The sequence below is a fragment of the Plectropomus leopardus genome, chromosome 12 (genome assembly GCF_008729295.1).
Source record: "Plectropomus leopardus isolate mb chromosome 12, YSFRI_Pleo_2.0, whole genome shotgun sequence".
Taxonomy (NCBI): domain Eukaryota; kingdom Metazoa; phylum Chordata; class Actinopteri; order Perciformes; family Serranidae; genus Plectropomus; species Plectropomus leopardus.
In genome coordinates, this window is record NC_056474.1 from 3,035,793 (window position 1) to 3,063,249 (window position 27,457).

Sequence of the window (27,457 nt, forward strand, 5' to 3'; positions counted from 1 at the left end):
GGAAAATAATTTTGAATTTAACAATTATAATAATCATTAATATTGTTTTTCCTTCCCTTCTTTATAAACAATACTATTATAATAATAATATTAAATACTAATTTCTTGCAATTTTGCTCATTGCCTTTTTTCCATGTTTTTCCAAAAACATCAAACTAATTTGCTTTGATTTCAAAGATTTAAAGACTTGTGAAGGTGCCTGAATGCAGCACAAAAAAGGGATGTTGATACAGGTTTCAAAGGGTTAAGTCAATAAGTCAGTTTAAATCAGGTGCCAGTTGTCCTCCTGGAAGTGACTGTTGTTGTTACCATGACATCCAGGGATTCGGTCTGTAACAGATTTTTGTCGAGCTTTGCAGCAGTACCTGAGGGGGGCGGGACTCAGGAGCGCTCAATAAGGAAACAAATTTTGTTGCTGTTCTTCTTTTTTCTTGTGAGTTCGAAGTTCAAATCCAGCTGTCCAAATGACCACAGCTTCTTCTGGCTTTTGTTGGTGAAGAGCAAACCCACTCTGCCGGGACCCACTGGACGTCTGCCTCCTCCATCTTCTCTAGGTCGGCCTTCAGCTCTCTGAACGCCACGGCGATATCTCCGTTGACGATCACCTTGTCAAACAGGTGACCACACTGGTTCTCCATGTTCTCAGCCGAGTTAATCATGTCCTCAAAGTCCTCCTCCTGTGACACGAGAGCAACAATAATTCAGCGTTTTTTGTATAGTTTGATTTGTGTGTCCTTTGATTAACAACCGAGCAAAAGACGAAAAGAATTTGCACAGAAAAGGAGCGCTAAAAAAGCGAAGATTAATGATGATTTCATTGTTAATCTGACAAATACTGCTGATAGAAACAGAACAGCTAAAGCTTGACCATGTGGCGATGTTTCACAATAATCTGCACATACTGTAACGTAACAGGACATGGGACGGATCATGAGACCGTTCAGCTGTAGACCGAGCCGTCGTTACATGCCGAGAGTGAAGGATGAGAGGCCTTTTCACAGCCGCTGCGGTCATGTCGGCCTAAAACCCTCTAAAGGCTGCGCTGCCTGGCAGCGGGCGGACTCTAGACGCGCTGCAGCGCAGGTGTGTGACCTCGAGGGTTTAATAAGGGCAGCTCGGGCAGCCGGGGTCAAACAGTGGAGGAGAAGCCAGATGGGGATTATAAAAGTGAGCCAGCATCTTGTTCTGAGAGCTGAGTCATTCTTTCAATCCAGCACATGAGCACAGGTTCAGTAGGCGGGTTGAATTGAAATTGAGGATATAAAATTATAGAAACACTAACGGACACTAACTTTTTTTTTAAGTTTAAATAAATCATTTATTTTTTCAGTGAAAAGTAACATTTGCGATTCAAAAAAGCCATTATATCGCAAAACTGCAATGGAAAAACTTTTTTGGCATGTTGCTGTGTCTATGTGCTTGTCAGTAGGAATCGGCTCCATCATGATGCAGCAGGAGCTACAGGAGCTGTTATTGCATCAAATAACTCTTCAAAAGTTGAGAGGATCATCCGGAAGTTTTGAGTCCACAATTCCTCTGTGAAATCGTGGACTATCAGCTCCCAGAAATCCCTCATACGTGGCCGCTCCCATGAATAAGGAGCTCGCCTTTCCATTCTTGATTGGAAATAATGACGGCTTGTGCGGTGGCTGCAATACAAACAAAGCTGCTAATGCTTCGAACATTCATCGCCATGGTTACTGGAATGTTGAATGCATATTAATAAATACATGTAAAGATAATTTGATTCATAAAGGTTAAAGAAGTAAATATTATGTTATGAAGTTGACGTGAAATGGTGAGAAATTACATATTTGTAAAGATTATATCATTAGTTTTATTAGTTTATCCTTAAAATATTTTTCACTAGGGGTCAACAGATTATTGGCCTGGCAGATTATTGGAGCCGATATTATAGCTTTTGCCGATTATCTGCATTGGAATTTTATTTTAATTATTGCAGATAAAATTTATTAATTAAAAAGTGTCAGCAAGTGTCAGCAACTTTTACTTTGTAAAACCTCTGAGAGCTGTTTTTATTTATTCATTTTCTTTATAAAAACAGTTGTGGGGAACTTGCTGTATTTGATGTAGAAAGTTTCAGTTTTTATTAAATATTTGCTCAGGGCATGTCAACAAAGTTTTGTGTTGGAGTTTGTTATATTACAAATTCTAAATATTGACAGAAAGATTTTCATTTTGATTGTAAATGCATATCGGCTCCATATATCACTTACCTGCCTCATTAACTACTAATAATCAGTGTTGGTATTAGCCCCGAAAAAACAATATGGGTTGTCCCCTAATTTTCACGGCGTGACGAGATGGTGAAGCTACAGACGGACAGAAATGCCCCAAAAACGCCTTTGTTAGAGGACGACCTGTATCTGTATCGTTGTGAAAGGAGCTAAAGGATAAAAATGACTAAAATATGCCTTAAAACTAATTAGACTGAGACTAAATCTCAGATCGTTACCAAAATGAGCACTGCAGGAGATGTAACACCTCCTGGACAAACTGTACTCGCCTGTACATTAGTAATGGAACCAGCAGCCACCCACCAAGCTGCCCTGTAACTCCTGCTGTCTCTTAAACGTCTCTTAAATGCAAACCGCGGGGTCAACCATGTGTAAGGCGAGGCGTGCGCCTGAGTGACGAGGTTCAGGTGGCTGCATGAAGGCCAGAGTGTTTGACCCCACACCGCCCTGCGTGTTACACGACATGCAACAAGCACCCGCCCTCACACGTGAACCTGGCAGCGTGTGTTTTGTGTGCTGGAGTTTCTCTTACTGAAAAGACCCTGACTGGGTTCTTGTCGTCTTTCTTGCTGATGAATTTCGCTCTCCGCCTGGTGAGGCGCAGCTCCTCGATGCGCGGGGGCTTCACGAACACCACGTACGGTTTGAATTCAGACGTGTACACATGCTTTATTTTCTGGTGTGAAAAAATGGGGGAGGTCAGATGAAGGCATAAGTATATATGGCACAATAATATGAAAAGAATACAATGAGATTTCAGAGGATTGACCCAAATCTTGAATAATTTTAAATGTTGCAAATGAAAATGCTAGTTTTGTGCATGTGTGATACACAGGTAATAATGTGTAGTAGATTGACAACCTGCAAGAAAAAAATATTCATTCTTTTAATTTGCTTTGTGCTATGTGCTTCTTCTGATACACATGGACTCCCTGCGCCTACATGTTAGCAAGGACTTATTTGAGACCTTACGTCTGCCAAGACATCCCAATAAATTAGCAGCAAAGAATTCCTCATATCAAGGCTGATTTCTGGTTGTACACAGGCTCTACGTCGTTGTTGCAGAAAGTGTGGCTTGTAGGCCAATAGCGGCTCTCAGAGACATTTCCCCAAACATGTCCTGCATGCATAATATTTTATTATTTGCAATTCAGTCAAATATTTTCACTTTCATACTCACACTAGGGTGCACGTCCAGGATGCACACCTTGCCCTCAGCCATCACTCTGTGCACAGAGTCTAGACTTGTCCCATAGTAGTGTCCTCTGTATCTCCCATATTCTACAAACCTGGAGACACAGAGAAATGGGGACAGAGAATACAGTGAGACAGCAGCAGAAGCTGTCATGGAAAAAGGAGAGGCAGTGGGACTATTTTTTACCACCGTGGGAACAGAAACCTCAAAAGCGTCACCTGCTTATGTACCTATGATTGAGAATGTCCTCTTCAAACATGTGAATGGACACAAAATGGTAATCCACCCCCTCGTTCTCCTGCCTTCTCTTTTCACGTGTGGTGTCTGAAAGAACAGGACAGGATTTGAGGACAGCTGCAAAAAGACGAGAAACCAGTGTGTGCGCGGGAGGCGAAGGCGACGCTCTTGGATGTCTGTCTTACGCGGTACGGTGACGCCATAGCGGTCAGGGTCGGAGATCAGGAGCCTCCTCTTCAGTTCGTTGACGCCAACGCCGCCGGGCCCTTGAGACAAAGATCAAAACAGCGCGTTCTGTATGTGGATATTCATTCCCAATATCAATGCGTACTAATGTTTTCCTCACGACAAGTCCGACATCAAATAGGCTCAGTGATCTGGTGACACATCTGTCTTTATCATCAGGGAGGGAGAAGTGGAGTCAGACAGACAGAGCTCTGATTTCATTCTGATTTCAGTCTGAAAAGTTTGAACGTTAAATGCTCCTGTGCGCTCTGGAAAATCCATAGCATCACATTTAAACGTGACATCTGCACAGCCGCACAGTATCAGTGTCATTATAGTGTAGGATGCACAGGATGAGGCGTGCACACACATACTGTGGCATCTGGGATTTTCTTCTGCGGCAGGTTTCTGCAGCCCCAGATTGCATCAGACTCTAATGTCTGAAAGTGGGATTCCTGACATACCTGCCTTTTCCATCACAGCGTTGCATGAGCTTGATACATTACAAAATATCAAGTTTATAGACTCTCTGCTCTTACACTGCTGATGTCTTTCACAGCTGCTCCGCGGCACTGCAGAGGAGCATCATCGGGCTCCGCGGATACTTTCTCCTGACCCTCATTTTTTTCGAGAGTCACACGATCTGCGCAGCTTAAAGTGGCTGGCAGTCGCTTTCAACCAACCTTCCCGGGGCATAACGGTCTATTGTTTCATTCGACGTGCGTATGCAATGCAAACAAAAACGGATATATTTCCAACCTGGTCAAACAGTATCCAGCTGGTCCTGTTTTAGTGCTCCAGGTTTCGGTTTTCCTGTCTATAACTCCCATTGCCAATAAGATATATATTCTTAATGATGACCTCCGGTCAATGAAGAGCCTTCAGAGCAGACAGTAAAACGTAATCCAGAGTCGGGGTAAGCTCCAACTCAATTAAAGAGGTCTAAATCTAAATCCAAGCTGTCTTAACTGTTCCAGTTTGATGATGGAGCACTTGGCTGACATTGTGAGGGATCTTATTCGCAATCCGCTCATCCCCTTCCCTCCATTCACCTATCATTTATCTCCTCTCTATCTGGCTTTGTTTTTGCACCTTTTCAGCTCGATGTGTTTCTCTCCTCTCTTCTCGCGTCTCTTCCCGTCTTTCTTTGATTTCCCTCGCTCACAGATGACCTGCAGTCATATCATAATATGACATTAAAAAGACCTTCAGCAGGGCTCTATGTAAATTCCCCGGGGAGAGATATAGCTCAAAAATACATAGAGCAGGCCTGCAGGATTGGCAGACGTAGTGAATCTGGGGTGGGCCACTTGGTAACTTAAGAGAACACAATATATTCTGACTTGGAGTTCTCTGACAGTGTTTACGTGGGTCTGATGGGAAAAGATTGTTCTTGCGCTCAAGAGTAGGGACATAAATCTTCATCAGTGCATTACTTTTTCTCTTGATCAACAACAGCCTCAATACTGTCCTTTAAGTGAATGGGATCATGTTGTTTTTCATTTTTTGCATGCATGAAAAAAGTCTATGGGTTGATATAAAACAGAACTCACAGTACTGTACATATTACCCAGCCCTTTCTCGTTCCCAAGTCGTCAAATATCGCCACTTGGTCTGTGACTTTGGTGTTAGAAAACAACACCAAAAGCCACCTTTCGCGGCAGTACGATACCTCGCCAGTCATCCTTATGACATCTGTTGCAGTGGTATGAAATGCTGCCGGTTTATAATGTGTCCTGACGGCACTTGTCGTGGCGATATAATACGCCACCGGTCAGCATCAGTTAGAAACGCTGCTAGTAATGGCGTTATATATACGAGATGGAAAATCCCAGTGGGGGGCCTTAAGCTCAGTATACACTGTGAGACTTTGGGCTGTCTCAGACGAAAGATGACCATCGTGACAGTAACGTGGTGTTATCTTTGGCTCTAAATCGGTGGTCCTACGTCGCAGAACTAGAGGAATTCAAGGATGGCCGTTGTCACGGTTGTGTGATCAAAGACCGTCTGGGATAAAAATCTGACAATGTCTGCAATTTGGGATGAGCATCTCTCTGTGTGACCGCTGTTCGTGGTAAAACTGGCGTGTGAAATTGCCTTTTCCCCAGCCATGACCGCGTCCACATCCTCCTCCTCCTCTTCAGACTTTTTTCAACACACATAAATGCTGATGATTTGTTTGTTTACATTTTTCTCTCACCACTATAGCGGCGTAGAAAGATGATGCACACGTCAGAGTTTTGGTCTTGTGTATTGACGTCGATGGATGTGCGTAACCTGTGATTCAGTATATGATGTCATCATACAGTCTGCATACGTCAAACTTGATGTCTTACTCAAGTTTACCAAAGTTTATGTCACAGTGTAGCTGCACTAAACTTGTAAGATTGCTAAAATCTCACAGTCTGCAGGAGGCTGTAGGATTGAGTCCAACAAACCCCGAACTTTCACCTGGGAGCCGGCTGTTCGCTTTCTGCACGAATTTTGAGCCTAACAGTGCTGTTTTGCATTAATGCCTTCGTGCTGACGATGGCCGAGGCCGGAGGCATTGTGTTTTCAGCTTGTCTGTCCATCCATTTGTACGTATGCGCATATGGGACGGACATCCGTCTGGTCGTCAGTCCCATTCTTGTTAACATCATATTTTAGGAATGCCTTCAAGGAATTTCTTCAGATTTTACACAAATGTCCATTTGGACTCAGTGATGAAGTGATTAGATATTAGAGGTCAAGGGTCAAAGTTTAGGATCACTGTGACCTCATTCTTGGGAATGTTTGTTATTTCTCAAGAACACCATCAATTTTTTTCAAATTTGACACAATTGTTCACGTGGACTCAAGAATGAACTGATGAGAACTTGGTGGTCAAAGGTCAAAGGTCACTGTGACCTTGTATCTGTGTCATTGTTAACTCAGCAGCAGAAGGGGGAGACATCTGGTCAGATACTGAATTGGTGACAGTATTCTGAAACTGTGCTGACTGTGGAGATCTGTGCTGCCGGGGGAAGACGTGTGTGTGAAGTGTCCATGTTTTCAAAGACATGGATGTAAACTGTAAGTGTAACTTGAGCGGTGCGTGGAGGCAAACATCTGCAAGGCGGTAATTCTAGTCCTAAACCTAACCACATGCTTTTGTTGCACAAGGAAATAAATCTAAGTATGGTGTGTTTGAACAACGTTTTAAGTTAATTTTGAGAAATACTATGCCTCTAAAAAAGCAGAAATTGTGTATTTCTTGTGTAATTTTAAAAAACATGGTCCATTTAACAGCCGTAAACTGACACACCATTGTGGAACATCAACAACAGACGCAGGAGGGTACCTAGCACATTACAGACGTGAACGACACTGACCTGGAGGCGATATGTGACGAGTTGGGACGAGGATGTTATTGTATTACCATGTAAGCTTTGAATATAGCAATATTATTATTATTATTTCTATCACGACCTGTTGCTCACGTGCTAATTCACAGCATGACATCAATTTTATGAGCTTTTCCACTGTGCATTCAAAACAAACTCAAGATTTGAACTCGCCGGTTTCTGTCAGGATGTGTAGCTCATACTCACCGACCAGAACGACCAGGCGGTGTGTGTCTTTGGGGTCTCGGTAGTAGGGGATCACCTCCATGTAGGTAGGGGGACGAACAGAGTGGTGCACCCCCGTGCTCCACCTCCTGCACCGAGCCGCCTCTCTGGCCAAACTGCTCTTTCTGCCAAGTCGGAAACTCCGTCTTAAACCAGCTGGAAACGAGAGACATGGACCTTAGTCCTGCCAGGTGTGTTACTGGAAAGACAGTCTCATTGTGACAGGCCTAAATCCTGCAATCAATGATTTTTTTTTGGCCACTTGAACGCGGTTACATCTGGCTTATTATCGGCTTATAAAGTTGATTTGATGAATGTGTTAGGCAGCCCCCTTACCAATTTACACATCCATCAGACGCCGAACAACTTTAGCATTCATTCAGGGTTATATTTTTGGCCTCCTGACAAATACCTATTAATAACAAGTTTAATATAAACAGAAGAGGTTTAGGAAGAAAAGGAAGACTGAGGGGGAAAGCAACTACCTGTTCCTATTCTTAGAGTTACTTTTTATTTAGTATCTAAGCATTTTTTAAATTTTTAAAATTTTTAATTTAATTACTAAGTAAGCAGCAAAATTGATTGTGACCGTTCACCTAGTGGAAATAGCATGTATTTTCTCCACATGCCAAATATGGTAAAAAATGACATAATTAATAATAGAAATTAAAAATTCCACAGCAAAAGCCCACAATGACACGCAGAAATAATACAAGTCATGTTTTTATGCTTTGACGGCTGTGGGATCAAAAATGTCAGTTTAAATTGGTTTCAGTGGAGCATTTTTTTTCAGTTAACAGTATGAATGTAACAGTTTAGTTTCCACACTGTATTTTAGACTGATTGGAGGAGCTGAGCTGCAAATTCCAAGACTAAACAAAAATACACAATCTTGCCAAAATGTATGCCGTATGCATGAACACAGCCAAAATGATCGAAAAGTGAAGAATAAAAAGTGTGTCAAGTGCACCAAGCAGTCCCTAAGGATAAATTCAAATCGAGCTTGACGTGCAGACGAGAGAAACATTTTTATCTTGAAGTAATAATGCTAAAAGCAGGCCTTCACACATTAATAAGCTCCACAGGTGTGTATGGCTTAATTTATTCAAAATACTTCTATGAATCACCAACAATGCATCACTTTGTGGATCACTTGGACATAACTTATTAAAAGCACGAAAACTAAAACTCTTTAACAACGTAAAAAAGGATCAGAGACACCAGCTGACAACAAAAATCATGACAGAAGGGAGAGCTGCAGTAAAAATTTGAGGCAGAATAATTCCCGACCATCAGAAGAAACCATCAGCACCGCCACCCAGACTCTGCTGTCGAGCGCCATCCTGAGCGGCACAAATCTCAGTCAGCAGACGACAACTCCGTCTGTCACGCGTCGCTTGTAGGCCGTCTGACAGCCAGCGTCTGCCATGCGACTGCGGTCTGGCCCGGCTTGGCAGGCTCGCTCTCTTTCATGATGTTAACGGCTGCTAAGTGATGCTGCCAGGCTCTCTTTGACGTCAGCTGTAATTTCACTTTGTAAGCATATCTGTCCATTTCCTCTCTGGGCTTCATTCTGAGAAACATGGCTCAGTGAGTCCAGATTTCAAACTTTTGTTTACATGGGATTTAAACTGATGATTTCACTCGGAAATCTCAAAGGGTAGCACACACAGTACCGTACGAAAACTACGTTATACAGCAAAGGAGAAATCTTATTTCCTAGAATGAAATAAGGTCTAGAGGAAAACATATCGTCATTGTCAATCTTAAGTAATTCTGGCAGTGAAATTCATCATGTGTTACTGAAAATGCTCTCAGCTGTAAAACCTTAGTAGAGTTCTGGAAATGCGACAAGCTATTTCTGCTTCACTTGACAGCATGAAATAAGAGTGAGAGCAGAGATAAGACTGAGAGCAGAGTGAATACATGCAATGCATGTCATGAACTGGGCCTGGGCCCTTCATGTCAAGATCATCGGATATGAGCCTAAAGGCAACATTATGTAAAAAATGGCATTTTTGCAATTTGGCGCCCCTGCAGTTTCACAGTGGTACACCACTGTCTTTAATACAAAATGCACCTGCAGGCTGGACTCTGTTTTTACTAAAATGCTGTAAGCTGCAGTGATCTGCCACACAGCTAACAAGAAAACGACAATATGAAGAGTGCACATAACTGCCAATGTTATCTATGAAAGATCATGTTAAATGTTACTACGTGATTAAGAAAACATGTTTATAGTGTATGTCTAAAATGTATTTCTTATCTTGAAATAATCTATATAACTTTCTTGTGCAAAATGTAATTGTTTAATAATCTGTTATTTTGCTTTAGCAACAATGTAACGTAAACATTCATGCCAATAAAGCTGATTTGAATTTGAGGCGTAAGTTGTAACCTCGTGTGTCCTCCCTGTCTCACAGAGTCTCATGGACAACTGAGATGCTTTTGTTGAAAAGCTGAAGTATCTGGAAATGGCAGATGTGACGTCAGAAGCCGAAAATCATCTCAGCTGACTGGTAAAATAATATTACATGATTTTACACAAATATGACTCTCCATAGGCTGATTTATGATGACATAGGGAAATGAACACTACTGCAACAAAGAGAAAATCAGCAAAAAATGTTTGTTTTGCTGAAATACTGCTAGTGTCTGCAGCCCTCATACATACTGCTGAGAGTTTGAATGTGACAGGTGGCATCCGAATAAAACTAAAAAAAAGACTACTGGCCGGTCTAGTTTCTGACACTTATGTGGTACTGAATACTTCAGTCTTACCTTTAGACTAAATATAAAGATAGATGAAATGACATCTCTCCAAAAGTGAAGCCAAAACGTGTGCAGATCTCGTGAGAGCGGTCATGTCACGGCCACACTTTTGCGTGTGCATGGTGTTTTTCTGTGGTGTGTCAATACAAAGTTACACTGCTAACTACTGGCCTGGCATGCATACTACAGTGTTTTTGTTTGTTTTTGGAGATCCACGTACACGAGGATAACTTTTCTGTTTTTAGAACGGCCGTTCTTGTTTAAACGTGTCCTTAGACTCTGTGGACGAGGACCCGCCCTGAAGATATAAACTGCTCATTCTAAGATAACGAAAACACAACGATTTTAAGTTTCAGGTGACTATACATTTTAGTCATAGCATATATCATTTCTGCCAATAAATCTCCCTGAATCTGACACACTGGACATTCAACTTAATATTTAACAGACAGAGATGAGAGTGGTATCAGTCTGCTTTTTTTTTACAAGAAAACCAAAAAGCATATTTCTCAAAATGTCAAACTGTAAAAACCATGAGCAATCTAAAAAAAACCCACATTCACTGAGGGAGAAGTGAGTACAAGCTAAAAGCCTGTTTTTTCCCTCTTTAATCTGCCTTTCCTCGTGCATCCACACACAGTCCTCCACTATGTCATTTCTCTTTCACTCACTCTTTCCTCTGATTACTCTGCATGCACTCATTTGGTCGTGCAGCATCGATAAAGCTTTACATGCCAGACAAAGAGGAAACGCAGAGTCTGAGGCACGTCATCAGGTGGAAGCTGGCCTGAGATAAGATGAAATGCATATTATTAAACGCACATGACTTTTGGAACTGATATAATGCAACATCTGTAATTACCTTCCCTCGTACGGACATAGGAAGCCTTTTTACAATCAGCCATAAGTGCACGCCCCCATATGAACATCCTGCAGCGCTCATATGCACACACGCAAACACACACATCATATCCAATCCATGAGATCAAGACAAATGGGATAAATGGGAAGGCTAAAACCACATTTGCTGCTCTAGTCCTCTCCCCCAAATCCCCAAACCACAAAACGACATCATCATACGAACGGGTTTGTACTGTAAATATAAGCAGGATTTTTCTTTTGTTGCTGGTTTTTCTCTCTCTGTTTTTATTGCTTAGTTCAGTATTCTATTCAATATGTGCGTGTTGTTGTGAGCTGTCACGTCCAATCGCCCTGAGTTGTGTTGTCTTGTATCATAGCGGCCCCTTTTCCAGTATCAGTGGGATTTTAGTGGAAAAAGTCAAACATCTCACCGATGTGGATCCCTGTTATAGCTCCGTAGTCGACATCCTCCATGACTGGAAAAAACGGGAAGACAGAAGAGGAAAGAGTGAGGAAATCGTGGACACAAACCACAAGGGGATGACATGTGCGTTGCTCTGAAATTTCAGACTGAAAAGTATTAGCATATGTTCTGACCCAAATGTCCTAATATTTTGCTTCGGAAATTCTAATAATAGTTTTATTTAGAACTGATATCCACACTTTAGTAATATTAATGACTACCTTACTAGTACAAACTGATTGTTAGTGAAAATCTTGCACTCTGCAGAAGGCCAGATTCTGTAAACCTGCTCCGAGGAACATTTAACAGAATCCTCTCTGCTCTGGAAACACAGCGCGGGCAGCATTACAAGACTGTTATTTTTGGATAATGCACGTCTTTAAATCTTCAAAAGCCCCAAACCAAAATCTTAAATATACATATGTATTCTATCATGTAAATTATGCTCAAGGTAAGTTTTGAGAAGGAAATTCAAAGAGACAGTACCTTCCCCCTCATCTGTGCAGCATGTGGAGAAAACAAAAGCCGTGAGTACAACAGGAGGGCAGCAGAGCTCACCTGTGACCTCCACCTTGACTGTGATCTTCAGACATGACCTGTCACCTCTAAGCTTAGTGTAAAGGACCTCTAATGTGTTTATTGGAAAGTGTTAAAAGGATTTTTATCTCTTTCAGGTGTTGTGATTTTATGAGCAAATGTTGGCTCGTCACCTGGTGGTTTGACTCGTCGGGGCTTGAACAGGGCTTTAGGTCGCTGTAGTGCAACTCTCCTGCAGGAATAAAACAAGGCAGGATTTAATCAAAATGTCTTGCAGATATTAAAGGTCCAGTGTGTAGGATTTAGGGGGATATCTTGGCAGAGGTAGAATATAATAATTAGGTTTTCTGTAGTGTATAAACACCTGAAAAATGTACTGTTTTTGTTACCATAGAATGAGCGGTGTATATCTACATCGGGAGCGGGTCCCTGTCTATGGAGATCGATGTGGTGCAATGGCATGTTTCTACAGTAAATCAAGAAAATTACCTGAAAATGAACAGAAAACCCTAAACCAAGAAAAACCCTAAAACCAACCAAACAACAACAACAAAAAATAATGTTGAAGTAAAAAAATCAATTAAAAAATTAAGGAAATCTACTGAGAAAAAAACTGCTTAAAAATCCTAATAATTCTGTAAAAAAATATGTTAAAATATATAATTAATTTATTTCTAAATATGTAGTTCTCTGGACATTCTTCCATAGCTTTGAAAAAAAATCCTAATCTATTTATTTTTTGCAATTCTCGGAGCAAGTTGCTCTTTGCCTTTTATTCTTATGCATTTGAAAGAAATCAAGCCAATTTGCTTTGGATTAAAAGGTTTAAGTACTTGTGAAAGACGTCTAAATGCAGCACAAGAAAATTTATGTCGATCCAGGTTTCAAAAGATCAAATCACCGTGTCCGTTTGTTTGGGAGAGGAGCAGACCTCTGTGGATAATTTGGCTTTCAGTAAAAACCTCCTGAGGCGAAAAAAAGTGTTTCCATTGCAGTTTTGTGAAATATGGCTTTTTCAAATCACCTAAAATATGACCTCATGCAAGCATAAAAACTTTTTTGCCATGAGAGTTTTTCGAAATTGACATGCTTCCATTTATTTTATATTCGCAATTTCAATTTGCGCAATTTGAAAGTTAATGGAAACTTGCCTGGTGTGACTTCAAATTACTTTAGATTCAAGTGGATCAGTCAGAGTGGATGCAATGTCAGACAAAGATGGAAATGGCGTGTAACGAGTTGAAAGCTAATCTGGCATGAGGCAAATTCAGAAGTGCAGAGTGCAATATTAGTGTGCATGTAAGCGTAGTGTTCAAGTAAATATTTTGCTATTGTCTAAAAAGCCTAAAATGCAGACCTCTCATGGAGCTGCTGAGAGGGGATGAGCCCCGCCCGAGCGTTTCTGTCCCCGATGTGACACGCCTGCCACCAGGTATCATCCTCCATGCTGACAATCTGGAGGACGTCGCCTCTTTTAAAGGCTATGGCTGCATCCTTGCACGGGACGGTGGGATCCTCGTTAGGATTGTAGTCAAAAAGAGCCCGCATGAACAGCTGAGGAAAGAGAAAAACGATTCAGACAGGTGTCAAAGGAAAATACACGTTCTAATGTAATCAATTTATTCATCCTTCTCTTTTCCTACTGCAGCTTTGTGAACTCCTGTATCCTAGCAATGGACACAACATCTTTGTCTTTTGCTCTTTCACATATGTTGGTGTCATTTTTGAGAAATGACCGTGATCATAGAAAATAATTTGTCTTAATCCATTGCAAATGCTCCCTGCTTTAACAGTTTCCAGCTTGGACTTCCACTTCATGTATGTGCTGATAGTGGCCTCCTTCCCAAACAAAGACGATTTAGGGACTTAAATTTTTCCACGTAAGGAGTAAAGATTCATTGTCAAATCGATTTGATGCGGCTCAACACGCGTGATGTGCACACAATGATAAATCAAGTGCTTAAATTACACAAAGCTGTGAATTGCGATGAAGTTGGTGAGTGTCTAATCCTCGACTGTCTGATGTGAATTCACTTCTTGACAGGGCACTGCAGCAGTGACAGCGCCGTGGCAGAAACACAAAATATAACCAAACACATAAGATACCACTGATTTCATCTCCTTTGACTGAAACCAGCTGGGCAGCTTCCCCCCGTGCAGCCAGAGTGCATGCTAACGATTAAACACACAGCACGAGAAAACATGTAGTTAATATTTACTGTACCTTCTTAGCCGATGACATTTCTTCCTTGGAGGAGGCAGGAATGATTTTGAACGTAACCTCACCCTGAGAACGAGCCTGTGCGAGGGCAGTTACAAGAGCATATAGATATTTTAGTAAAGTAACATGAGATGATATGAGGCTGCACCCAGCAGCAGATTAGCTAAACTTGATGTGAAGACTGGAAGCCGTAGGAAACAGCTAGCTTACTCGCCAAAAACAGCCCAGAGAAAGAAGAAAATGTTGCCATTTTTGTTTCTGTAAACCACAGATACAGTTACACGTCTCATACACATGATTTCAACATTTATGAAGTGATGTAGTATTTGAGGTGACGACGGGATGGTGGATGACGTAACACCTCGGCAAGAGTCATCAATGCGTTTCCAGTTGCTTTTTAGTCAACAAGTCAAAAATTTCCACCAGGGATAGTTATAAAAAGTGGGCATTTTAAGCCAAAACATGATCTGTTCCGAACAATAACCAAGCGTTTTTGTGCCTTAACCGTACCAAATGCACAGAAACCTGAAATTTCAACGTATCCACAACATGATAATGTAGTGTTTAATGTATCTTTGGTTTGCAGAAACGTGCAGTGCCAGCATTTATTGTAGCAACTTCATTGCAAAATTACATGCATGTAATTTTTATGCCTAGGTGACAGCGCGACACTCTTACGCCACTTGTGGACCTCCGCTTTATGATTCTGGGATACCAAACCACATCATCCTGCTCATGCACATACACACTAGTGCACCAAATGTGAGCAACAGGAAATAGTGCCAAACAATTTTCAGATTTACATTTACTAGGATAGCGAAGGACGCATGCTTGCGTGCTCGTGGTGTTCACACTGGCAGCTTGTTGCAGTTTTGTTGCAGAACTGCTGCTGCTATGAGTGCTGTATTTCCACAATTACAAGCACATATTCCACTAATTTATGAAGCTGTGTGAGCTGCTGCATCATCAACAGTCCTGCAAATGTTTCACAATAAAAGGCTTTCTGTCAACAACTATTCTGTTGACAATGACAATGAAACAATATCAGATCGCTTTTATTTTGAAACTGAAACAGGAAAGGCTGAGTAAAACAGATATATTTGTGTTTCCTCATGTCTGTGACAGATAAAAACAATGAAACTGCTGTAAAAGGTGATATAATGGTCAGCATAATTATCAAAACACAATTTTACGGTCTATTTATGCTGACAACCGTGCGTGTCATGCTGAAAAAATTGGCGAGAATCCGTTTTTCTAGATGTGCCGCAGCTGAGATGCACCTGACCAGCGCTGTTCACGCCAGCAGTGTGGCTGCTCTCTTCTTAACATGGGCACCGAAAAAACCCCCAACTTCAACAAACGTCAGCCTCTTATGGTAAACCTAACCAATGCAACCAACGAAGACACAAAGAAAGAAGGAAACAAAAACATCCAATGAGGAGACTAACCAGGAGAGGAAGGATTTCCTTTGGCTTCCTGTGCTCCAGTGAGACTCCGTTCACCTCCTTGAGCTCATCTCCTTCATGGATCAGGCCTTCAAAGTTTTGGAAATACAAACGGAAATTTGTACCACATGCTCTTCTCTGTAACATGTACATTTACTATACGTCATCTTAATCTTACTACAGCCTAAAGATAAAGGCCCAAAAAAAGTGTAGAGTGGTAAAAGTGTAATAAATAAAGAGCTTACCGCTTTTATCGGCCGCACCTCCTCTCATGATCCTCGCCACAACAATGGCCCCGGTTGATTTATCCCTCTTAATTGTTGCCCCCTTGAGGACGGTGATTAGTGAATGAAAGGATGACAGACGAGCACACGCACAGAGGCAGAGAGGTCAGGCGATGGACAGTGAAAATAACATGTTGGTTTTATTAGAGCCCAGACAAGCTTCTTATTCAGAGTCATTCCAGTGAAGGTTATTTGTATCAAGACGGGACCATTTAGCCGGCTGCCTTCATGTAACACACAAAGCGCTGGAAAAGGTTATCCAAATCAGCATTATTTTCAACAGATGTTATTGATGTGGAGCAAATCGCAATGGAAAGAGCATCTTATGTAGCGGACTACAATCAGCTCACGCTCGGGTGTAACCCTGTTGTCTGGAAAACGGGAACATGCTGGATCGATCAAAGGGACCATGTCAAAAAAAGGTCAGTCCCCTTTCAATCTAGTTTTGGGATCAATACAAAAGTATGGTCTCTATTATTGGTCCGAAGCACATTCCACTCTCAAAGCTCAAACACACGAACGCTGCAAAAATGTTCATCATTAAGTAAATTATTCTCATATTTACCCCTTAAAATCACATTTTTCTTTAAAAAGATCCTCTCCACCATGGGGGTTATGTTTTTGGTGCTTGAATTTATTTGAAAAACTTGTTAATAGATTCCAGTGAAATGTGGTGGAAAGAAAGGCCACAGGCTAATACAATGCTTTTCGAAGTGGATCCAGGAATTTTCTTAAAGGAATTTTAACATCGTGTGTAAGGGGATTTTTTAAAAACATGCCTGCTGTTTTCTAATGAATCACTGCAGTAATACTTTACTTATGGCCCGCGGGCCGAATCTGGCCCCTGATAGGGTGCCCGGATGGCCCACCTAATTAACAGTAAAAGTAAAGTGATTCACACAGAGGATTGTTTTTGCACTTTTAGTAAACAAAAAGTGCCAGAGAGCATAAAACAGCATCAGAAGAGAGCTTGTTTATCAAAAAAAGTGCCGGTGGAGGATCCCCCTGACAAAGATACAGAAGGTAATCTCTAATATCCTAAAAATCCAAGAAACGTCCTGAAATTGTAGAAACATCCTAAAATCTTAGAAATATTTTGAAATCGTACAAAACGCTCTTAAATCATTATTAAAATCCCTAGAAACATCCTATAATTCTAGAAATGACCTTAAATCCCAGCATCCTAAAAGCCGAGAAATGTCCTAAAAATCCAAGGAGTGTCTTAAAATCCTAGAAATGTCCTAAATTTAAAGAAATGTCCTAGAATCCCCTAGAAATGTCTAGGTAGTTGAGTATCCATGAACTATCTGATTTACTTGAGTCGGACAAAAATCTGGCACTTGTACCCCACAGCTGTCCATCACAATATGTATTTTACGAGGATCTTGATCCAGGTGCAGCTAAAAAAAAAGTCTGAACTTTGTTTTATTATTAAAATAACAAATTTAGAGGATTTTATGGCCCTGGCGGAGGTATGCGCTCTTTGTAGTTTGGTTGCCTTTCAGTCCAGTTTCACTTGATCCAGGAAATTTCCAGAACTAAGTGACAATGGCTTGGAACAAGGTAGAATAAGGCAGATTGTTCCGGTAGTATCAAGGAAATGAGCTATGATTAAAGACCTTGAAACATTTGCATCAGAAACAGTAATTATCCCAATCCATTTTAATGCTCAGTGCGGCTTTTAAGAGACGTAGTTTTGCAGGGGATCTGCATACACGCTCACAAACACACACACAACAATGCCGAAACTATGTTGTGCGTCACAGCAGATATATGGCAACAAAGATGTGGAAGAATTGACTGTAAATTCCTGGCTGTCTGTGTTTGGAGGGCTGTAGCGCTGCTACACCTTGGCATTCATGGCTTCAGCAGTCACGCAGTTTGACAACATGACATAAATTCAGTCACCAGAGAAAAATTCAGCTGTCTCTTGGATATGTTTATCGCTTTGAACCGCCTGTGTACTGTATGACAAATACTGAGACTGGACAAATTACACATTTCTGAGCACAGCTGCCCTGTCACATGGTTGTCTTTCATACATTTGTGTTTGTTTTGGCTGGGTACGCCAAATAAGAAACAGGCTGGCAGGCAGAAAAGTTCAGTTGTACTTGTTTTTAGAGCCATATAGAAATATCGTCATTTGTTTACTGACCAGTGGGTCTTTGGTTTTGACCAGACTGACAATTTTGACCGCATCCTCATCGTCCTCCAGCACATCGTCAGGTAATGGTGGCAGAGTCGGCTCAAAGTCTCTCTGAGCCACAGCGTCGTGGACACACAGCAGACTCTGTGGAGGAAACAGAAATATAGAGAAGGTGCTGATCTGCAGTCAGGAATGTCACTTTGAATTCTGGGCAGTGTGAACAGATGTGGCACCGGAGCTAGTATCTAATGCATCTCAGTGTGTGTGGAAAAATGGCAGCGGATAAGGCCAGCAAACAAAATGGAAACTGGCGTTGGCTGTGAAATTGCTGTCAAATCTGGCATTGTGAGCAGATGCCAGTGTAATCACGGCACAAGTGTTGATTTAACGGTGCACATTCTGCATGGAAGAGTAGAGTCGCCAGTTTTACCAGTGCATGTTAAACTCTTTGCATCTTGGGCAATTGGCTTGATTTCTTTCAAAAATATGGGAAGAGGGCAATGGGCAATTTAGGGAAAAATGACCCAGAAATTAGCAAGAAATCAGTAAAAAGTAAAAGAAAATTACTTGAAAATTAGGGGGAAAAACCCAAAACAAGCAAAAACAAAAAACAAAACAAAAACAAGACAAAAACAAAAAAAACAAAATGACCTGAAAAAGTGCATCAATAGTATAACAATTCTGTAAAACAATAAAAATAAATAAATAAGCAAGTGTGTGTGTGTATATATATATGTATTTTTACAGAGCCCTTTAAAAAAATAATTTCTAACTTTCTAATTTCCTGCAATTTTTTTTTTTTTTTTTAAACATAGTAAAACCATTATTTTTGAAATAAATCAAACCGATTTCATACCGAAATCATCATACTGATACAAATCATACCGATTTGAAAGTCATTTGAATGTATATCGATCCACGTTTCAAAGGGTTAAACCAACATTTTAAGGCCTGTTGTTTAGGCTACAGGTGGTTAAATGTAATTATGGGGTTAAAAACAGTAAGCACTCATACTTAAGATGCCACCAATCCCTGTTGATGAATTAAATGTGACTGAATAAGACTGTGCAAAAATTCGAATAAGTTTGGCCGGCCTGCCTGCACTCACTGCAGCGACTGGAGCCAAATACAGCACTTTCCTCTTGGTTGTAAACCTTTCGTTTTGCCAAAATGCCACATTTGATTTAGTCTGGACTGTGCTGCCAGCCTGAGGGCCACCTGAAAGCAACCCCCCACACTACCAACAACTCGACAGCTCAAACATCACACACCTTTGAAAAAAAATCCTCCTTTCCCAGTGCATGGACTGTAAATTGATATATGACTCACTATCAATGTGCAGACAGTTCATTCCAGTTCATTCTTTGTTACCTTTGGCCGTGCAAAAACAGATTTGTTTGCAGAAAAACAATATTCTGGATAAATCTCCCATTGTGAGCCTGCACAAGGTACAATTTCCAGAAAAAAGAGGGGGGATTTACTGTAATAAGAGAGAACATCTGCTCATCAACTTGATTTTAACAATCAGCCAATCCATCTGTCAGTTAGTCTACTTATCCACGTTGTCCATCAGCAGTTGCTCTGCTCAGAAGCAGCCAACGCGTGAGCAATGTGTCTCTGGCCACTTTCAGAGACAGGTTTTTTAAAAAACAAACATTCATTCACAGAATATTATACCCCGAGTCTCTCATAAGTATGTGTGAGCTCCTGCGCCGGGGCCAAGAACAAACAGGTCATTAAGACTGTTTAAACAAACCTGTTAGCTCTCGGCTGGCTGCGGCGTCTCATTAAGAAAAGCCACGACTTCTGCGGCTCACTGGAAAACCATTCGCTGTGTGTGTGTGTCTGTGTGTGTGTGTGCAAGTGTGTGTGTGTGTGTGTGTGCAAGTGTGTCTGAAATATGACTGTCAGCAGATCTGAAATAAGGAAACATGCATTTGAGTAGTCTGGGCCTCCACATGAGTGAACACTAATAAACATAACTAGGGAGTCGATTAGCTTCAATTCCACTGTGGTTAATAGATGTCAGCACCTCTTCCCGGGTAAAATGATTAGGTGGAATAAATTTGAATAGAATTTACAGCTGAATTAATTTGTCACTTTCTGTGACCGTATAAGCCTTCTGACGTGTTCAGTTGTTTGCATCAGATGATGCGCGGCCGCATTGAAATTAGCTTCTCAGGTTACAGTTGTAGTGTTACTGACGTTGAGAAAAATGTCATGAGTGGGTTGCTTTTATTGTTAATGATCCGTCGGGGCACCGAAGAAGAAGGAAGCAAAACAACATCTTCCGAGTGAATTGCATTCTTGTTTCTTAAACCCTTGAAACCTGGATAAAAATCAGTTTACTCGTGCTGCGTTCAGAGGCCTTTTAGAAACATTTAAAACTTTGAAATGTGAGCAAATTGGGTTGATTTATTTCAGAAACGTAAATAAAAGGCAGTCAGCAAGCTGGCATGAGATGCCCTGCAAAATGCAAAAATGAGTTTAAGGAAAAGCTGACGACCAGAAAACTGACCAAAAAAGGAGAGAAGGAACATCATTAGAAAATTATATATAATTATTTTAATTAGTTAAAAGTTTAAAAATATATTATTATTATTATTTTATTATTATTATTATTATATTATTATTATTATTATTATTTATTTATTAATTTATTTATTTATTTATTTATTTATTTATTATTTAAATTCCTAAATTAATTATTTTATTTTTAGCTCATTTCTGTTTTTTTATCTCTTTTTTTGTGCTATTTCAGTGAATTTTCTATGAGTTTTTACTTATTTCTTGCTAATTTTTGGGTCATTTCTTGTTTAGTTGCTCATTGCATTCTTCATTATTGAAAGAAATCAAGCCAGTTTGCTCAGGTTTCAAAGGGTCAAATGATGCACGTGATCAGCAATCATAGGACGTGCTTCAGTGAAAGAGAACTGCACTCTTGCACAGTTTTGGGCATGTTTATGTGTGAGTGTGCGGTAATATTACAGAGATTAAGACGCCGCTTAAGGGGACAGTTTGACATCCTGGGAAATTCACTTATTTGCTTTCTTGCCAGGAGTTAAGATGAGAATGTCACTCTCATGTCTGTCTGTTAGATATGGAGCTGGAGCTAGCAGCTGGTGATTAGGCTGGAATAAAGATTGGAAACAGAAGGAAACTTTAGCCTGCTCTGTCCAAAGGTAACAAAAGATTAAATCTGGTTTGTTTAATTCGTACAAAAACCAAAGTGTGAAAAATGAGAGATTGTGGCTTTTCAGGGAGTTAATATGTTTTTTTGGGAGCCAATCTATACTCCCAGGGTGCCCAGTGTAATATCCTCTCAATATGACACATTACATAGACCTTTCAAAGGGTTTTATGTTTTCAACTATGTTTTTTTTTTCGAAAAATGCCCTCATATTTGTTGGACAGAAAGTTTTCTTGACTGTAGACATATCTATAGTGGCTGAGTGGACTTTACCATTCAAACTGCATTAGAAATGTCCATAACTGGGGATGCAGTGACGATAAATATTGGCCCGATAATTGGACTTTTGTTGTCATACCGATAATTCAGATAATAAAATTTTTGGTCGATAAATAGGACCAATAATAATGAGCATAAACTGCTTTGATTTCGCCTGTTTTGCCCGTGTTTTCGCTCCGCCAGTAATACAGACACTGTGTTATGCTGCGTGTCAAACTACTGCTGCTAGATCAGTCCACAGCATGTCATCAGTCAGCAGCAGGGTTTAACCCATTGTTTCTTTTTCTTTTTTTAACTCTTTCCCCGCCATTGACAAGAATTTCCGTCGATCTGTGTTTTCACTGTAGTGCAGGGGACACTGTTACGGATGTTATGCAATAAAACAACATTTCCACATGCAAAAACAAACGAACAAGACGATCTAAGGTCCCAGGGTGACGGGAGGAGAGGACTTCTAACGTGCTGAATTTTATCGCTATTTAGCAGCTTTTCAGAGCGTCTCAGCGACGTTATTTTAAAAAAAAACACAGCAGGAGAAACATGGGATGAGTTACTGATGCTGACTGATCTGCTCCGCTCTCATTCTCCAGTGGTGTCTCCTAATGTCAGCCCGCTCTCATTCATGTTCTCAAACTATTTATTTTTGGTGTATTTCATTGTAAATATGATGTTATCTAACTGGACAAAGCTCTCGGCAGGGGGACTTTTAGGTCAGCACGTGTGAAGCTACAGTCGGACATAAACATCAAAGAAAAATATACTCTTCACCTTAAAGTTGGGTTTGGAAAAAAGCGCCACCAGTTCTTTGACTTCATCTCTCCGGCCTTGGTATATCAGCTCCTCGGCCAACTGGAAGCAGAGAAAAAGAGAGGCAGGATGTCTTTTTTTTCATAATTAGAGGTATACATTTATTTTTATCATGGCCTGAGTGAGCTTTGCTCTAGTAGTCTATGCTGCGCCGGCCAAGGGAGACAGAGAAACAAGTAGAGAGACAAAAAGGGTTCAAGAAATTCAGACTGCAGTGACACGTCATCAGTACTTTCATTATTTCTACATTTTCATACGGCCCCGTTCACCTCACTGGGACTTAATGTTAACTATTAGTTCATGCTGTTTTACTTTGTGTCTTTTAGCCACCGTCGGAAAAAAAAGCTCCCGAATGTTCAAGGCTACACGACAGCTGCGGCGACAGCTAAAACAGAGCAGCCTTGACCGTCAGCGGCAAGTGGAGAGGCGGCGAGTGACTGTGTGCAGTCGCCCGTCTTGTCAAGCATATTACTGTAATGACTTCTACTGCTTCAAGATGTCGAGGCACACTCCAGAGACACAATGCATGAAGGTCATTAGTTTCCACTGTGAGCAAACAGAAGCCTCTCTGAGGGGAAACAGACCCATGGTTTGGCCCTTCCAGTAGGTCCTGATGATTTAAGCCAGGCGGAGAGTCGCTGTCGAACAGAATCTGAAGCAAAGGGAGTGAAGAGAAGGAGATGGAGTGGAGTTTGGGGGAGAGGACACGGGCAGATAGACAGTATGGAAACATGGCAGGAATTACAGTGTGCAGGGTATAGAGAGAAGATAAAGGCAAGCAAATGGAGAAAAGAAGACATACAGAGAAAGGGGAGGAATCGAGATAATGGAAGAGGAGTGTGGTCAGAAGAAAAGATGGAAGCATAGAGTGAGGGAAAAGTGTAAAAAAACATCCTTGTTTAAGGGCCCTGATGCACTGAGCCGACAATCGGAGGTTGGTCAGTGTTGGGCCATCCGTGAGTGTCTATCACCCAAGTTTTGTGTCCAGCACCATTTGCCCTTGTTAGGCCATGTTGGCATTTTTTGGGCCGATGCGGCATGTCGAATCTACAGTGGAGCCTTTTAGAGCCCATCAAAGTTCGACAAAGCCGTCAGAGCCCATTGGAGCCCGTCAGAATCCGTCAAAACCCGTCAGAGCCAGTCGGAGCCCGTCAGAGACCATCAAAGCCGTCGTTATCCGTCGTTAGCCGTCGAAATCAAAGTCGTTAAAGCCTGTCAAATCTTGTCAAAGCCAGTCAGAGCCCATTGGAGCCTGTCAAAGGCCATTGGAGCCTGTTGGAGCCGTTGGAGCCCTTCAAAGCCTTTCAGTTGATCAAATTATTCTAACTGGCTGTTCAGCTCAGTGCACAAGAAGAGAAAAAGAAATGAGAAAAATAAATAAATGACTAAAGTCAAGAGGGAGTGAGATGAAAACAAACTTCTTTCATACAGTAAGATTATAGTCCTTTTTACACTGCCTGTTCATCTGACTGTTGTGCCGTTATGCCACCTCACCCTCATATATATAAAATGTACAATTGTAGAACAATGGGACAGAGTTGTGTTAAATGATATGCCTCTTTTGATTCCACGATGCCTGCATGCTATTTAAATCACATACTGGAGCAGAATGATGGCGCCATCATTTGGTTTCGTGTAAAAATGCAGGTGGCATAAAGAAGGGACTTCATAGCGGCTGTGTAGTGCAACCTCTGTGGAAAAAGGGCTTATATGTCTACATATTGAGCTTTTGCAGAAATTGTTTGTAACCGTTTGCATGATTTTTGGCCAGCGCACGGTTAATATCCTTTGTTTTTAGCATCAGGTTGTGTGATAATGTGCTATTTGACTAGTCAGTCTCTTCTTGAATGACAATTACAGGCGACCACCACCTGCTGGTATGGAGAGTTATTCCTTTCGTGCAGGCGCAGAAACATACATGCTCGTTGGCCATCGGCTGTAATCTGTGTGTGAGTGTTGTGTTCATGTGGAACTTCTCTGGCGTAGACAAAGGTGACATGAGGCAACGCAACAGCCGTCTCCACTAGCTCTTCGATGTTGTGTCGGTGTGTCTGGGCCTTAACACTTTGTCAAGAAACAAGGGGAAAAATCAGGAAATAAAGGTAGAATATGACCTGATTGAAGGTAGTGGGATGAGATGGAAATATAAGAGTGATTGGTTTGTAACACGAACGAGGACGACTGGTATATGAAATATGATGCACATGATCAGAAGGGAATAGAGACTGGTTGTGCCGATTTGAGTCATAGCCGTAGTGGGAGCATTCTCTGTCACTTCATCTTAAATCTGAAATTAATTGTATTCCTCCAACCTGAAACTTGACTACTAGACTACACACAAAATGATTCTAGCAGCCTCTTTGCTCGGCACTGTCCTCGGTGACCCAAACTCCTGGCATGGGGATACAAAATGATATCTGCTATAAAACACAACCTTTCAATTCAGCATGTTAGGTAACATTTCATAATTCAGCACACGTAAGAAGGACTGCACGCTCCCTGCATGCTTCTGTGTGACAGGAGAGTCATCAGTACATCAGAGGAAGCAATTTGGACGACAAAAGAAAATCCTCCCTGGTCTCTCTGCTGTCAAACTGTCATCCTCTGCAGTGTGTTTATCTGCAAAAGATGTTTGCAGAGAGACACTTACATCTGAGGCCAGGCTTGCTGCGTGCTCCTGGACGGGGATCGGGCTTCGCTTCTCAAAACGCTTCAGCCGCTCGTGGATCTGTCAAGTCAGGAAATCTCAATGAAGGTTTACTGTGCAGTAAAAAGGCTCTTACTGCAACTCTGAATACTGCAACTACTGCTGCTACTACTACTAATTCTACTACTAATAACATTAAGAACCAATCATGCTGAGGAACAAGTGCTGAGAGACTGATAAATTCTGCAAACTGAACATTACTACTAATATTATTATTGTTATTGTTATTATTATTATTATCTCACCCCTTCTTCATAAGTTATTGAATTTTAATTAACCAGCTTCATTATTAATTTGAAACTGTACTCTGATAAATTAAACATATGCATACAACCACATATCCAGTATCAAATGTCTACAATTTGTCATTAGTATTTACAGAAAAAATAGGAAGATAAGCTAGGAAAAAAATAAATATAAATAACCAAATAATAGACAATAACGCCTGTAAACACCTGGTGGCTGTCAAACCCTCTCTTCATCCCCGTACACTGTAAAAATCAGGTTTTTGTACATTATTTTAAACTTTTTTTTATGATTGTAAACTGTTATTGTTAAATAAGGAAAAATAATAAAATTATCATTCATTTCTTTTTTTTAAAGTATTATTTGAAAACTGGTCTGTGTTTGTAAACTGTCACTGTCATATTATGTAAAAAAAAAAAATATATATTTTTTATTTTAAACTGGTTTATGTTTGTAAACTGTTTCTGTCATTATGGAAAATAATAAAATTATAATAAAAAATAAAAAGTTTTTTAAAAGGTTATATTGTCTTTTAAAGAGCTTGTAGTCCCCAGTTTAAACATTGTAAGAGGAGGTACTTTATGGAAGCAGGGACAGTGTACATTAATCCACATTTAAACAAATGTGAATGCACCCGAGTTAGCTGGGGAGCTAATTTCCGTCGGTACACCCCTGATGTTCAAAGGCAATCTTTAGCTGTTTTGATAATCCAGGTACATTTCGCTGATAATACTGATGTACTTCTATTAAAATAACACTTTGAATGCAGGGCATTTACTACTTGTAATGGTCAAGATCAGAGTGTTTAATCAACCTCTGTATTTTGCTACTTCAAGAAGTTATGAAAATAGATGCTGTAACGATAAATGAATGGACGTAAATGAGCACAAATGCCTGTAAAGTACAAATCTGTGTTCACCTTAAAGAGCAGGTGGAGCTTCTTCTCCATCAGCATGCTGTGGAGGAACCTGTAGTCCTCCTCTCTGTCTGTATGAGACTCTGTCCCAGACATCACTGATGATAGCAGCCTGCACACGCCTGCAGGAGGAGGAGTGCAACACACACACACACACACACACACGCACACACACACACACACGCACACATACATCTATAACAACACCACTTGCACCTGTTGTTAATTCACAGAGCTTGTTTTTAAGGATATGTGGGGAGATCAAGAACCCCAAAAGGGAGGTCAAAGGTTAAATGGAGGGTGTGGAAAATAAAAAAAAATTTAAAAAAAGTCCCATAGGAGAGCTTTTAAAAGATTCACTGTTTGGGGATTATTGCTTTATATTCCAGTTATGCTTGTCGGATTATTGATAAAAAAACTGTTAATTTTTGGACCCACCTCTGTGTTCTGTTCTGCTCAGCATCCTCCTCAATCTGAGAAACAAATAAGAGAATTTATATAAATGTATATATTTGCATACTTGACCCAAATTTCCTTAGTTTTTTTTATCAGTGAGGAGGGAGACTGAAGCGTAACTCAGAGAAATGATGAGAGAGAATAGAAATGTCAAAGATGCCTCTGCTGAGATATTACTGCCCCCTAATGCTGGTAAAAGTTATATCGACGTTACAGTGATACACTGTTCCACTGTCCCTACAGCTATGTCAATAAATCATTAAATAAGTCAGCATTTTATCAAGAATATTCAGAGTTATAATTTATTTTTTAAATTATATAACAGATGACAATAAAGGCCTATAACATGTAAGGGGAGGAAGAGTTTTTATTTTAGTTTAATTATCATGATTTAAAGTTGAGAATATATGTATCTAATATGTATCAAAATGATGATGTGCTGATATATATGGTTTATTCAGTTTTTTTTATCCCGTTATGTATCTGTATTTTTTAGATGTTTGCATTGTTATGTTTTTTTTTCTTCCTTGCATGATGTTTGACTAATCCAAAGATTAATACAAACTTAAATGACAAAAACAAAAAACAAATACATTAAATTAGAATAAATAAATACAATTTT

At 40.5% G+C, this 27,457-nt stretch overlaps 1 protein-coding gene across 1 annotated transcript; it reads right to left on the reverse strand.

The window, feature by feature from the left end:
* Positions 1-446: 446 nt before the first annotated feature.
* Positions 447-26,842, reverse strand: LOC121951358 (MAGUK p55 subfamily member 7-like). Its single transcript, XM_042497648.1, has 18 exons — positions 26,818-26,842; positions 26,383-26,501; positions 25,161-25,238; positions 22,472-22,552; positions 18,244-18,378; positions 16,050-16,131; positions 15,808-15,893; positions 14,363-14,437; positions 13,496-13,692; positions 12,312-12,370; positions 12,088-12,099; positions 11,570-11,614; positions 7,488-7,661; positions 3,876-3,956; positions 3,684-3,777; positions 3,439-3,547; positions 2,791-2,934; positions 447-677 (listed from the first exon to the last, which is right to left on the reverse strand). Exons 1-18 carry the CDS (start codon positions 26,840-26,842, stop codon positions 447-449), a joined length of 1,827 nt encoding a protein of 608 aa, XP_042353582.1.
* Positions 26,843-27,457: the final 615 nt, after the last annotated feature.

Bases quoted from the DNA above. Each gene is read 5' to 3' on its own strand.
- LOC121951358 (XM_042497648.1), bottom strand. From the start codon at position 26,842: ATGCTGAGCAGAACAGAACACAGAG. The intron at 26,502-26,817 runs GTGGGTCCAAAA...CTCCTCCTGCAG, and splicing joins GAGCAGAACAGAACACAGAG to GCGTGTGCAGGCTGCTATCA. The intron at 18,379-22,471 runs GTGAAGAGTATA...TTTCCTCCACAG, and splicing joins TTTCCAAACCCAACTTTAAG to AGTCTGCTGTGTGTCCACGA.